General features: G+C 35.2%; 1 protein-coding gene across 5 annotated transcripts in view; it reads left to right on the forward strand.

Annotated features, from left to right (window-relative positions):
- Window positions 1–12,485, forward strand: part of UBE3A (ubiquitin protein ligase E3A) — a 98,644-nt gene that overhangs the window by 20,125 nt on the left and 66,034 nt on the right. The window contains exons 2-5 of one of the 5 annotated variants that reach the window (XM_073887400.1): window positions 5,017–5,080; window positions 7,267–7,386; window positions 8,866–9,065; window positions 10,627–10,671. The exons of 1 other annotated variant lie outside the window; for it this stretch is intronic. In XM_073887400.1, coding sequence (XP_073743501.1) covers window positions 10,670–10,671 — 2 coding nt within the window. In that variant the 5' untranslated portion in view covers window positions 5,017–5,080; window positions 7,267–7,386; window positions 8,866–9,065; window positions 10,627–10,669. The remainder of the gene's footprint in view (window positions 1–5,016; window positions 5,081–7,266; window positions 7,387–8,865; window positions 9,066–10,626; window positions 10,672–12,485) is intronic. 3 more of the 5 variants (XM_025852087.2, XM_025852088.2, XM_025852090.2) reach the window with 3 other exon arrangements.

Consider the following 12,485-nt stretch of genomic DNA (forward strand, 5'->3'; position numbering starts at 1 on the left):
ATTGGAAAATGCCTCCAGACAGAAACCTGAGCATTGGGGTGCTCACTTCATTTCTGTTGGTTCTCTCATGGATCACAGTCCTGCATTGTCTGTTACCCAGATCTGAAAACAGCTGTTTCATATGTTGTCTTTTTTTTTTGGACAAGAAGCCACTGTTAACATACTTTTGGGTCTTTCTCTGGGCTTACCTTGTGTTCCACTTACTGTTCACCTAATGGTCATACCTTACCTTGAAATAAACTTTTGATTGAAGTGTAATATACATACAGAAGAGTGCACATAAAATGTACACATAGCTTGTTGAACTTTCACACACTGAGCACGTTTAGCCAGCAGTCAGATTAAGAAGTAACAGCAGCAGCAACTCTGAAGCCCCTTATACTCCGTTACTACCTCTCTTCCCTCAAGAGTAACCACTATCCTGACTTCTAATAGCATAGATTAGATTTTCCTATTTTTATGCTTTATATAACTAGAATCCATCATATTTAGTTGTGTCTGGCTTCTCTCACTTAACATATTTATGATATTCATCCACATTGTTGGTTGTAGTCGTTGATAGTTTATGGTAGTTGCTGTATAGTATTCCACTTTAGGAATATTCCACAATTTATTCATTTTACTGTTGATGGACAGATAATTTAGTTCCCTTCGGTTTGGGACTACTTAGAATATTGCTGTTCTAAACATTCCACTAAATATATACTCATTTGTTTGATGTATATTTAGAAGTGGAAGTTTCAAGTCCTAGAGTATGCATGCATTTAGTTTTAGTAAATACTGTCAGGTTTTTGAGAGTTGTACTGATTTTAATTATACTATTTAATATTCTATGGTTTAATCCCTACTAGAACAAGTTTCTTGGGAAAAAGAGACATTATTCTTCCATTAGAAGGTGAAATTTTCTTGGTTATTTTGGTATGCTTGGTCTTCAAAACTTTTGTTAAATTGGCATTGGATTAAATTTTTGTTAATTGGGAAAAAATGATACCCTTGTTTGTTTATACATGAATTCCATTTGGAACTAGCCCAAAATCCTTTGTCAGGATCCTGATTTTTTTTTTTTTTTTTTTTGTAAAGGGGAGGTGTGGTGTCAAGAGAATATAGTCTCCTCCGTTACTATGAGAATAAAAAATATGGATAAAATGAGCCGTACCATGAACCAGTTTACAACTAGAAGCACTGATAAATGTATACAGATAGCTATAATATAAGGCAGAAAATAATACAGGGTAGAAATTAATAAGTATTAATAGCATATAATAAGACCCAAAAGACAGTGGTTGTTTACAGAATAGCTTAGAGAACCCTGTGAGATACAGCCTTTAGAATGAATAGAGTTTTTAATAAGGTATGGTAGATTGTTGTTGGATGGAGTTTAGTTAGCAAAGGATAGGGAAGTATTTCTGAGTAAAGTGACCTGAGAAACAAAACATTGAAGTCCGAAATACCGATGGCCAGTATGTAATAACCAGTGTTCCAGAGATGGGACTAGATCATCAAGTACCTGGTAGTAATGTTATTAGTGGTCAGTAAGGCTTGTATGAATGGGTAGAGATCAGTGACAAGGACCACATATGATATGTAGAGTTTGAAATTTGTCTTGTAGGCATTGGGGAAGCATAGACTATTTTGAGCTTGAAAGTGATATGACAAAATCGGGAAGATAATTCTAGTAGAGGAAGTAAAGGATACAGGCAAATGGGAAACCAGGTGAAGTAATGAGGGTATGTCCTATTTTGGTATGCATGGAAAAAAATAAGGAAGCAAGAGATATTTCAAAGGTAAAATTTATAGGATTTGATTATAAATCAGAAGTATGGTACAGTGGAATGAGGATGGCCTTTAGAATCAGACAACTTGTATTTGAATCATAACCTTTATTTACTAGTTAAATGACCTAAATAAAGCAAGTCACCTAAGAGAAAACTTTCCTCTCTGTGAGTATCTTTAAGCATTAGAAGTATAAAAATGAATGATCCAGATCTGGACTGGCAGGTTTGGGCCAAGTTGTGTATAGTTTGATCTGAAATGTTTGGAAGATTTACTTTTATTCTGAAAGCAACTAAAAGTCAACGAAGGAAGAATTGGGGGTCGTGTTGGAATATGGGAGATTTCTGAGATAGAATTGGTAGCACTGGGTGAACAATTTGCTGTACTGGGAAAGAGGGGGCCTTCTCTTTAGACTATGACTAGGCGAATGGACTGATAGAGCCATTATTATCTCACAAGGTTTTTCTTAATATGTGTGCTAAATCTTGCTCATGCCTCAGAGCTTAGTTTATATGTCACTTCATGAAGAATGCCTCTCCTTCCCAGATTGTAAGAACTCTATATACACTTACCATAGCCTGCATTTCTCTCATAACACTGAATTATACATTGCAAATGCATAATTTACTGTGTTTTTTTATTATTTGTACCCATTTTGCTTATTACAGGAGGGCAAGAGATTGTCTAATTTCTTTAACTGTTTTTATCCACTTCATAGGCACTCAAAATCTATACTTTTTCTTAAATTGAGATATAATTGATGTATAACATTGTATTAGTTTCAGCTAGTAGACTTTTTTTGAATGAATGAATAAGAATTTGAAGGTTAACAAGTATCAATGTGCATAGTGGTTAGGCTAAATAAAAATGAGAGGGAGAAAATAAAGAATGGCAACAATTTTCTCAGTCTGTAACTAGAAGAACAGCTAGATGGGGCACATTTAAGTTGGAGTGAGTTTTTTGGGAAATAATTGAGTTTGATTTTAGATGCTAATGATAACGTCAGGTGTATGTGTACCATTGGTAATTGAGAGTAGCAGACTTAAAACTCAAGTTAAAGACTTAAAGATGTAGAGTTAGGGATCCTAAGTATAGAGGTGCTATAGAAGTGGATGGAATTGCACAGATAATTTAGGTTAAGAAAAGGGACTAGTGCAAGAAACTTAAGTGACCGAGAATGAGAGCTAGGAAGATGAATTAACAGAAGACCTAGTTGCTGTCACAGGTAGAATGTAGGTATGTACAGCATTATGGAAGTGAGAGGAGGTGAGGAACGATTAGTAGAGTGAAATGCTACAGAAATAAAGTAGGATTAGGGACCCCAGGATTTAGAATACACCGGAAAGATGATGACTTCTGTAAGAAAAATGTCAGTAGGTGGAAGCTTTTGTATATCAGCAGCTGAGCTAATGGTTTTCAGGTCTTTCAGCATATGAAGGATAAGGAGCCAGTACTCACGGGTTAATGGAGTTGCGGGGATTATGTGGGGAATACTATATGAAAGCAGCATTTAAACATTTTAGCCTAACTACAGTCTTTGATCAGTTGTGAAATTTACAAATGTACAAAACTTGAAAGAGTTTCAACAAGAAGCTTTACCCATAAATTTAAGACATAACCATGGTGCACAGGAGAAGGGAAGTGCTGAGGGAACACAACAAAAAAGTGATAGAAAAGGTAGTCTGTGAAATTAAGGTTTGACCTAGGTTTAGAAGGAGGTGAAGGAAATAGGTTATTGGAGAGGAGATGAAGCACGTACCAGATGTAGTAATAATATTATAGAGATGTGTGTATGTGTTGTGTATATATAGAGTGAGATTTGGAAGAGATGAAGCACATACCAGATGTAGTAATAAAAATATAGAGATATATGTATGTATGTGTTGTGTATATAGAGAGTGAGATTTGGAACATGGACCATTTTAAGAATAATGAAAATGTTAGAGGGGCAGATGAATGTAGACCAATAAAGGCATTTCTTACTAGATTTCATTTCTTATTCTTAGATTATTATTAGACTGAGCCCTCTGTTGGAGAGGGACACAGATATAAATAAAATAAAGGCACTAGATCTGGTATTAGGGTGCTAATGGTAAATTTGCAAAGAGATTACCTGACATTTCTGGTTCTTACGGTTTGTCTTGCTTATCCTATATCATTCTAGATTTGGTATATTTGCCTGTGATTATGTGTTTCTAATCTTTTAAGGCAAGGTTTCTCAAATTGGGATCTGTGCATTGCCTAAAATATATGTTAAAAATACAGATTCATGTACCCCCACTTTATGCACTGAATCACAGTCTTTGAAAGTAGAGATCAAGTATCCATTTTTTACAGATTTTCCGAACTGATTCTATTATTGAATAGATTGAGACTTGGTCCTCTAAGGTCTTAAAACTTGGTTAATTAAAAATACATATATATGCTGAGCATTCATTTTTCTACCATCAACATGAAGGGCACTGGGTGGGTTTCTTAATCTTTGGGAGTTTGTTTCTTCATATATGATGAAAGGAAATGGATTAAAAGATTGCAGTTCTATTCCACTGAGAAATGCTCTGATCATATACAAATGAGTTAAGAATTTACAGTGATTATTTGGGTGCATCTTCAAGCTCAGAATTTGGTTTTTGGTGAGTTTAGTTTCGATAGAAATGTTAAATATTTTATTTAAGAAATAGTCATTGCTACCATGTATTGAGCTCCTGTTAATGTGCCAGGAAGCATTGTCCTACGTAGTGTGAAAACATTTTCTCTAAAACTCAAAAGGACCTGACGGCTGAGACTCAGAGACGAAAGACCTGCCTGAGGCTGCTAATCTAGGAGGTAGTGGACAGGTGCCTGTAAAATGTACCTAACATAGCAGATGCTTAGCACAGAGAATTTAATTAAAAGCTAAATTGTTACAGGTACCTGAAGGAATTAGAGGCATATAGTCAAACAGTTTTCATACATTTTCAGCCCTTTTGGAAGGAGGGAAGAGTAAAGAAATGGCAAGCTCTAAGCCCCGTGGATGAATATGGGAAACGTGGCTCTGCCAGCTAAAAGCACTGAGGCAACAGGGCCTGTCTGACCACCCTTGCATGCATCCTGGCAACAGCATTAGGGACACTTGTCTGTTCATACGTTTTTGGATATTCATAAATATTAACAAAATGAATTTCCTTTTAATGAATTTTGGGGGAATTGAGTTTATCCAGCTGTTTATGTGAAAAGAATTGAGTGAGGTGTTTTATATTTTAGGTTAAAAATCTGTAAGAACCTGATTTTAGAATTCACCAGCTCCTCAGAAGTTTGGCGAAATATGGTATGTTTCTGTTTTATTTTTTGGAATTCAAAATTGCATGTATATCTTAATGTCATAGTTAGAATATAACGACAAACAGTTTCAGCAAATTTGGGTGCTTGCCATTTTTAAAGCATTGTGCAAGGTACTAAATCACTGTGCTGCCAGGTAGACTATGAGGGACATAAGTAGGATTCTGAAAGAAATCAGAAGAGATTAGTGTGTTATGAGAAGTGAAATCTTATGCATGAGAAGATTGGACGGGGCAGGTTTGGCTGTTAGACTATATGAGTTAATAATAGCTTCCATTTGTTGAGCTCTTACTATGTGCCAGGCACTATTCTGAGCAATTTATATGTTGGTTTGTTCATCCTCAGGACAGCCCTCTGAAAAAGACACTATTATAGTCTTAATTCTCCCTATGACTGAAATGAGGCTCAGAATGGTTAAGGAACTTGCCCAAGAGTTGCCATCTAGTTAAGTGACCGAACAGGGACTTGAATCCAGATTGGCTCTGGAGCTTGTTTGTGCTCTGTTGAGCACTGGCCCTTATAAAAAAGGAGACAGTAGAGAGAACTTGACTCAGTAATTTTCAAAATACATGTAGCTCTTTAATGAATTAATTTACTTCAGTTGATTAGTTAAGAGGTATTTTAACTTGTGTTGACAGATTAGAAAGTTAGACTTCTTTGGATCTTCTAAATCTATATACACATTTAGTATTATGAGAGAGAACCCAAGAGGGAACATGGTTCATTTCGGGGATGCCATTGCCTCTTCCTCATGTGGCCTCAGGAATGTCCTAGGCTTTTATTAGGAGACATGTAGCTATGATAGGGAAATTGTATTATTTCTTCCAGGGATTATAAGTCCCATTTATTGAAGTCACCTCAAGTTATTTATATATACTAAGGCCAACCCTCACCTTTATTTGAATTTGAAGCCCAAGTTTATAGGCTGCTGCAGAGGTATGGGCCTAAGCACTGATATTTCAAGTCTTCTCTTCATATTCTCAGATACCTTACTATTTTATATGGAGTTTTGGGTCCATGCTGGTAACCACCTTCTGTAGTTGTCTCTTGTCACTTCAAAGTGACTATCAAAGGGTATTTTATTTTATTTTGTTTAGTTAACTATCAAGGGTATTTTTTTCTCCCTCTTAATTTTCTCATTTTTCCTTAGTTCACTTTTCAGATTTGGCCTGGATATACAGTTTGGTAGGGAAATAATTAAGGGGAAAAGTAGCTGCACAAAATGAGTTCTCGATACTGGGATATTTCAGATGTATATCTTTGCCAGAATTACATAGGATTAGGATGTCTGATAAATTTGAACCGTGACAATCAAGAAAGTTCAGCTAAGGCCACGTAAGGGAATCAAAAGATACTAGGTTGAGGGAGGAGGACATATTTTTACATTTTGCCAGTCTCTTCATGAAATTGAGTATTAATGGATTTATGGCTGAGAAAGAATAGAAAAGATTTTCATGAAGTACCCAAGATGTTTGGGCTAATGTTAGATTACCTTACTTAAATATAGAATAAGTAGGACTAGACTGTGTGTGTGTGTGTGTGTGTGTGTGTGTGTGTGTGTGTGTGTGTGTGTGTGTGTAATTATCTGTTAAGCATTTGGCTACCTGGAAAACCCTATGACTGTTAGTCTCATTTAAACAATTGCCATATTCTAAATCTTTGCTCCATTACATATATATAACTATGAAACTCTTCTATAGTAAAACTAACACCAAAAAACTCTAACCCTGGATAGGAAATCAGTAGATTTGAGTTTTAATCTTCGCTTCTGCACTAATTCTAAAATCTTGGGCAAGTCAATTAATCACTCTAAGTCTGCTTAATTTGTTTTTTGTTTGTTTGTTTTCTTAAATTCTTGCTGTAGTATTTGCCCTGATTAGGTAGAGCCAGAGTTGTCATGAGACTCAAACAAGATATTGTTAACCAAAGTGCATTGTAAACTGTAACACTCCATAAAAGTACAAGAGATTATCACCACATTTTCTCAAGAGAAGAGATCATTTAAGGGGAAAAAATAATGCTGGAAAATAGTCCTTAAAAGCATTTCTATAATAATTACTCTTCTGATGAATGTTGCATTGACACCTAATTTGAAGCTTTGAAGATTATTTTTTGAACGATGGATTGGATTTATATATTAAAGTGTTCTAACTAAAGATTTGTTTAATTTGTTAGAGTTATTAAACCTACGCTCAGATCAAGTTAGCAGCTAGACTGGTGTGACAACCTGTTTTTAATCAGTGACTCAAAGCTGTGATCACCCTGATGTCACCGAATGGCCACAGCTTGTAAAAGGTAATTTTGAATGTTATTTTACAGCCTTTAAAAGGCTGTTATTGTAAAGTAAAATACGTGCTGTAAAAAATGAAGAAAATGTGTAGTTGGCAGGAATAATGTGAATAGTTTATCTAAGTGTTAATGCGCTTCTCCATTAAATAACCTTCCTAAAATATTTTATGCTTTCCCCCCAGATCTGTGTGTATAAATAAACAGGAAAGTATTTCTCAAAAATTTCAAGTTTTTAAATAAACATTATGAACGAAACTATGAAAAAATTCTCAATGTGCATTTTATGTGGTGAGAGTTTTAACTAAAATGCTTCTCTAGAAATTTTTACAACTTTAATAAAACTGGTGTAATTTTCTTTCCTAAAGAGTTGCAGTGGAGGTAAAAGGAGTGACTTGCAGGCTGGACAAGCTGCACCCATTATTATTGGAAATGAGCCTCCATTTGAATGTTCTGGCTCATGCTGCAGTATTTAGATTAGGAGGCATTTTGTGATCACTTTTCTGTGATCCAAATCAAGACCCTAAAATAGAGACTTCCAATAGTTATTTTTTATTTTCTAATATTACTGTTCTACAATTTTTTTTCTGGTTTGTTATTCTGACAAATTTTAGGTTAACCTGAGTCAGTACTTTTTTTTTTTCCTCTTTGGTTATATCCTGAATTTGGTAAAGTTACAAACATGTACTAGATCCTTACTTCCCAAAACTCGACAGTAATGAATAAAGAGACTCTTTAGTGGCCAAAGTAAAGCTTTGAAACAATTGGTAGATGTTAGATAATTTCATAGTTTTGGAAATGAATGCTAACTTTAGGATATTTTTTGGTAAGTTATTTACAGTATTACAGAAATACAAGCAGAATGACTAGAAATTTATTCAGACATGTACTATTACTTATAACTGCCAGAAAAGTGTTTCTGTTAGTTTTTTGTATATTCACTTTTCTTTTAAGTAAAAATTTCCATTTTGAGTAGAAAACAGCTTGGGCTAATAACCATGTTTATGAGACCCAGGATAGACCTGTTTTAGGGTAATACTCTTTCATTCCTTTCTTATTCTTTTGTCCTTCTGTTAGACTGAATTGGTTTAATTACTTGGTTTGACAAATGTTTTTTGTAGCTCACTTGAATATATGTTAATATTAAATGGTAATCCACTATATTTATAATAATTTGGTGACAGTTTGATGCTAATGTTTACATATTCTCTTGTTTAGGGAACAGAAACTGGAAAACAGTGTAGTTACTTTTTGATGATGTATTTAACTTCTCTCCCATTTCTCAAAACTTTGTAGCAGTTATATATTGTGCTTCTAAGACTCAGATTTGTTTTCCTTCTGCTTGTGTCTTACCTTTTTGCAGTAGTATTTTAATTTTCCTGTCATTGTGTCCTCATTTTTTTTCCCTCTCTCTTTCTCTCCCTGTTAATTTTGAAAGTTTTGCCGCCTGCGTGTTTGAAAGCTTCTAATCTGCCTCTCTTCCCTTAGTGCCAGCAGGTTTATTTTTTGTTTTGCAAGCCTGCTCTGCCTCCTTACAGTATGACATCTGATGCTGGAGGGTCGCACTTTCAAAAATGAGTCAGCTGGTACATGGGGTTATCATCAGTTTTTAGCTCTTCTGTCTGAGACATACAAACAAGTTTGGAAGCAATCTTGGGGTACTTACCCACAAGGCTGGTGGAGACCAGGTGTGTCACAAAGGTGATTTGCTTGCTCCCTGGGGGAGAGGGTGGAGTGAAATTTTTGCATTTGTGTCAGTGCCAAGTCACTGCCACCTCCAGCATGCCCCAATTTTTAGTTCTAATATAACTTTGTGCAAAATTGAAAATGTAAATATACTGCAAAGAGGATCTAAAATATTTGAGCTGCTGGAGTCTCTCTCTCTCTTTTTTTTTTTTTTTTTTTTTGCATTCTTGTCCTTGGACTCTAAATGAACTGCAGTGAGGGGTAATTTTGAAAGTCTAATAAAGAAGTAAGATTTTTAAAAGCTAAGAAATGTGGAGAACAGTGTTTCTTTTTTTTTTTTTTTTGCTGGTGGCTCTAATTTTAAGATTCTTTTGTTAAAGTTCACAATTAGAAGTCTCAAGTCAGTGATAAATTTACAGATCAGGTTATTGTAATGTCATTTGGAAAATGTAGTTTTTGATCTCTAAAAAAATTTTTGAGAATTTGAGTGTTAGCAATCAATATTATGTTGATTTAACTTAGTATATATTGACCAATGCTGTTTATAAAACTGAATAGGGTAAGAGGAATTTATTGTTTTAACAGTATGGTAGGAATATGCAAAATTCATTCATATCCCAAAATGAAAGTAAGACTTTTTAATGTCTTAGAATTTTGAATATTTCTATGCAAGATAGTAACAGTATATTAAAAAATAATAGAAAACAACTGGCAACTATTTATAACTGAAATCAGTTCACAATTATCCATAGTAACATTTTAATACCCCAGCTTGGTACACTTTTGATAGGTAATGCATTTTGCCAGTATATTTTCAGGGAAGGTTAATTTCGTTGTTGAACCAAGATAATCGTGATTAGAATGGTAAATCTGACTTAAAAGTGTCTCAAAATTCACTAAGGCTATAAGATTAAAATATAAATTATCTAGAGCAGAAGTTAGCAAACTTTTTCTCAACGGGCCAGATAATAAATACTTTAGGCTTTGTGGGGCATATATCTCTGTCAGTTTCTCAGCTCTGCTCTTGTAGTGTCAAAGCAGCCATGGACAATACATGTAAATGAATGAATTGTGGCTGTATTCTAATACTACAAAAATAGGTGCCTGACCCAGGCCTTAGTTTGTTGTCCCAGGAAATAGTTTGCTGACCCCTGATCTAAATAAAGTTTGGGACTGTGAATACCAGTGAATACTTTTGATATTTTGGATAACCAATAGTTGGCTGTAGAAAGTTTCATAGTTGTATGTTTTTATTACAAATATTTGACTTTGTGAATAATTATGATTTATTATACATTTTACTCCTTTGTATGTTGGTATCTAAATAGTGTTTATAGTATCCTTTCCTTAAAAAAATGCACTGACTTTTTTATTAGTCCAGCTTTTATAATAAACGTGTTGAATGGCAATCTGATCACTTTTTTCTTCTGTTAAAATCTTTAGTTAATTTTAAAACTGTTAACGATTAAATCTTGTTTTCAAATTTGTCTACTAATATAACATGTCTGCCCATTTTTGGAATATGGAATGTTTTGCTTAACTTTCCTCAATTGCATTTTACAGATCACCAGGAGAACCTCAGTCTGACGACATCGAAGCTAGCCGAATGTAAGTGTAACTTGGTTGCGGCTGTGGTGTCTTTTAAGTTACCCTAGATTGCTTTAAAGGTATTAAATTATTTGAAAATTATTTCTAGTTATAAGAGAGTAATACATTAAAAAATGGGAGAGAGGAGTGTGCCGACTATTTTTCCTACCAAATAAATACTTCTGAGCTTTGGTACCATGTCACTAGATACTTCTGGTAGATAGTTGTATACTCCTGCATTATAATGTGTTTTTGGTTACCTGGCAGTTGTGTGGAAATAGAGAGGGGAAAGAGTTCAGGTTAACAGTCATTTATTAAATACTCACTAATCAGCTGGTGATGTGTTGTGGATACAAAGATGCGTAATAATTAGTTCCTAACCCACAGAAATTTATAGTCTGCTCGGTGTGAAAGAGAAATCTTTAGTCATTGTGCTAGAAGGATACCCAGGATGCAACAGGAGCATAAAGGAGTACTGGGTTACCTGGGTATACAGTAGGAACCTAATCCATGTGGCAGGGAAGTAGGGGTGGCCAGGGTAGGCCAAATTAAATCTTGAAGTGTAACTGGGAGTTAGGTAGTGGAAAGCATCAGCAGAGTTGTTCTAGGCAGAAGTATGGGTGAAGTTATAAAGCGGCATAGTGAGCATAGGGAACGGGCAGTTGAGGATTTTTAGATCATAAACTGGCTGAAAGGCAGGAAAATGAAGGAGGTAAGACTTGAGAGAATAGGCTAGAGCCTTGCATGGTATGTGAAAGACCTAGGCCTATCTCTTCGGTATTTGGGAGTCAATAAAGAATTTGCTGAGGAAGGAGTAGTAACCTTGTTAGACATAAAATTTTAATAGTTTTGGCAGGAGAGAAACAGAATTGAAGAGAAGTGTGTGGTGGTAGGGTGACCAGGGCTTCAGCAGTTCAGTCAATAAAAGCTTTTTTGTGTATTTATTTTAAAGATTTATTTATTTGTCAGAGAGAGAGAGAGACAACACAAGCAGGGGGAGAGGCAGGCAGAGGGAGAAGCAGGCTCCCCGCTGAGCAAGGAGCCCGATGTGGGACTCAATCCCAGGACCCTGGGATCATGAGCTGAGCCAAAGGCAGCCACTTCACCGACTGAGCCACCCAGGCGTCCCTCAGTCAGTAAAAGCCTTAAAAAGGACAGTGACAGAATAGGAATTCAAGATAACACTCTCTGGATGTGTAAGAAAAATATTGGGAAAGTGAAATAGGTAAGACTTTAGTATTGATTGTAAGAAATTAAGAAGTTTAAGGTAATGGGAAGGTGGTAATTATTAAAGGAAGGTTTTTGAGGTAGTAAGGGTTGGAATGAAGAATATAGGTATAGGGATTGCTCTGGAGTAAGAGCAAAGAGCCCATCTTGTGAAACTAGAAGGAGGTAAAGATGGGTATGTGATGTTAACTGTGTTTGTAGGTGAGAATGGGGATGTCAAGGTCATTTTTACCTGAAGTATTTTCTCAGTAAATTCGTTTAGGTCTGCTACACCACTGTTTCTGTCTCCTTTGAGATGATACTAGATACTTCTTGAAAAGGAGGTTCAATTGTTAAGTTTGGAAACTGCAGAGTTAAACAGGTTTCTTTACTGAAAACGGTGGAAATACACTTTAAAGTACTGATAAACATTGTGAATCTCCAAGAAGGGACTGTAAGATGTATTTTTCAAATTTATGTGTCTTATGTAACTTTTTTTTTCTAAAAACTTTTTTGTGGTAAAATAACACGTAACAAAGTTGACCATCTTTATTATTTTTAACTGTGTAATTCAGTTATGTTAATATTGTAGTGCAGCCATTGCCACCATCATCTCTACAACTCTTCAT

This window comes from Callorhinus ursinus, unplaced genomic scaffold, assembly GCF_003265705.2.
Source record: "Callorhinus ursinus isolate GAN/ISIS: 27379988/994484 unplaced genomic scaffold, GSC_fseal_2.0 scaffold78, whole genome shotgun sequence".
In the NCBI taxonomy this organism is placed as follows: domain Eukaryota; kingdom Metazoa; phylum Chordata; class Mammalia; order Carnivora; family Otariidae; genus Callorhinus; species Callorhinus ursinus.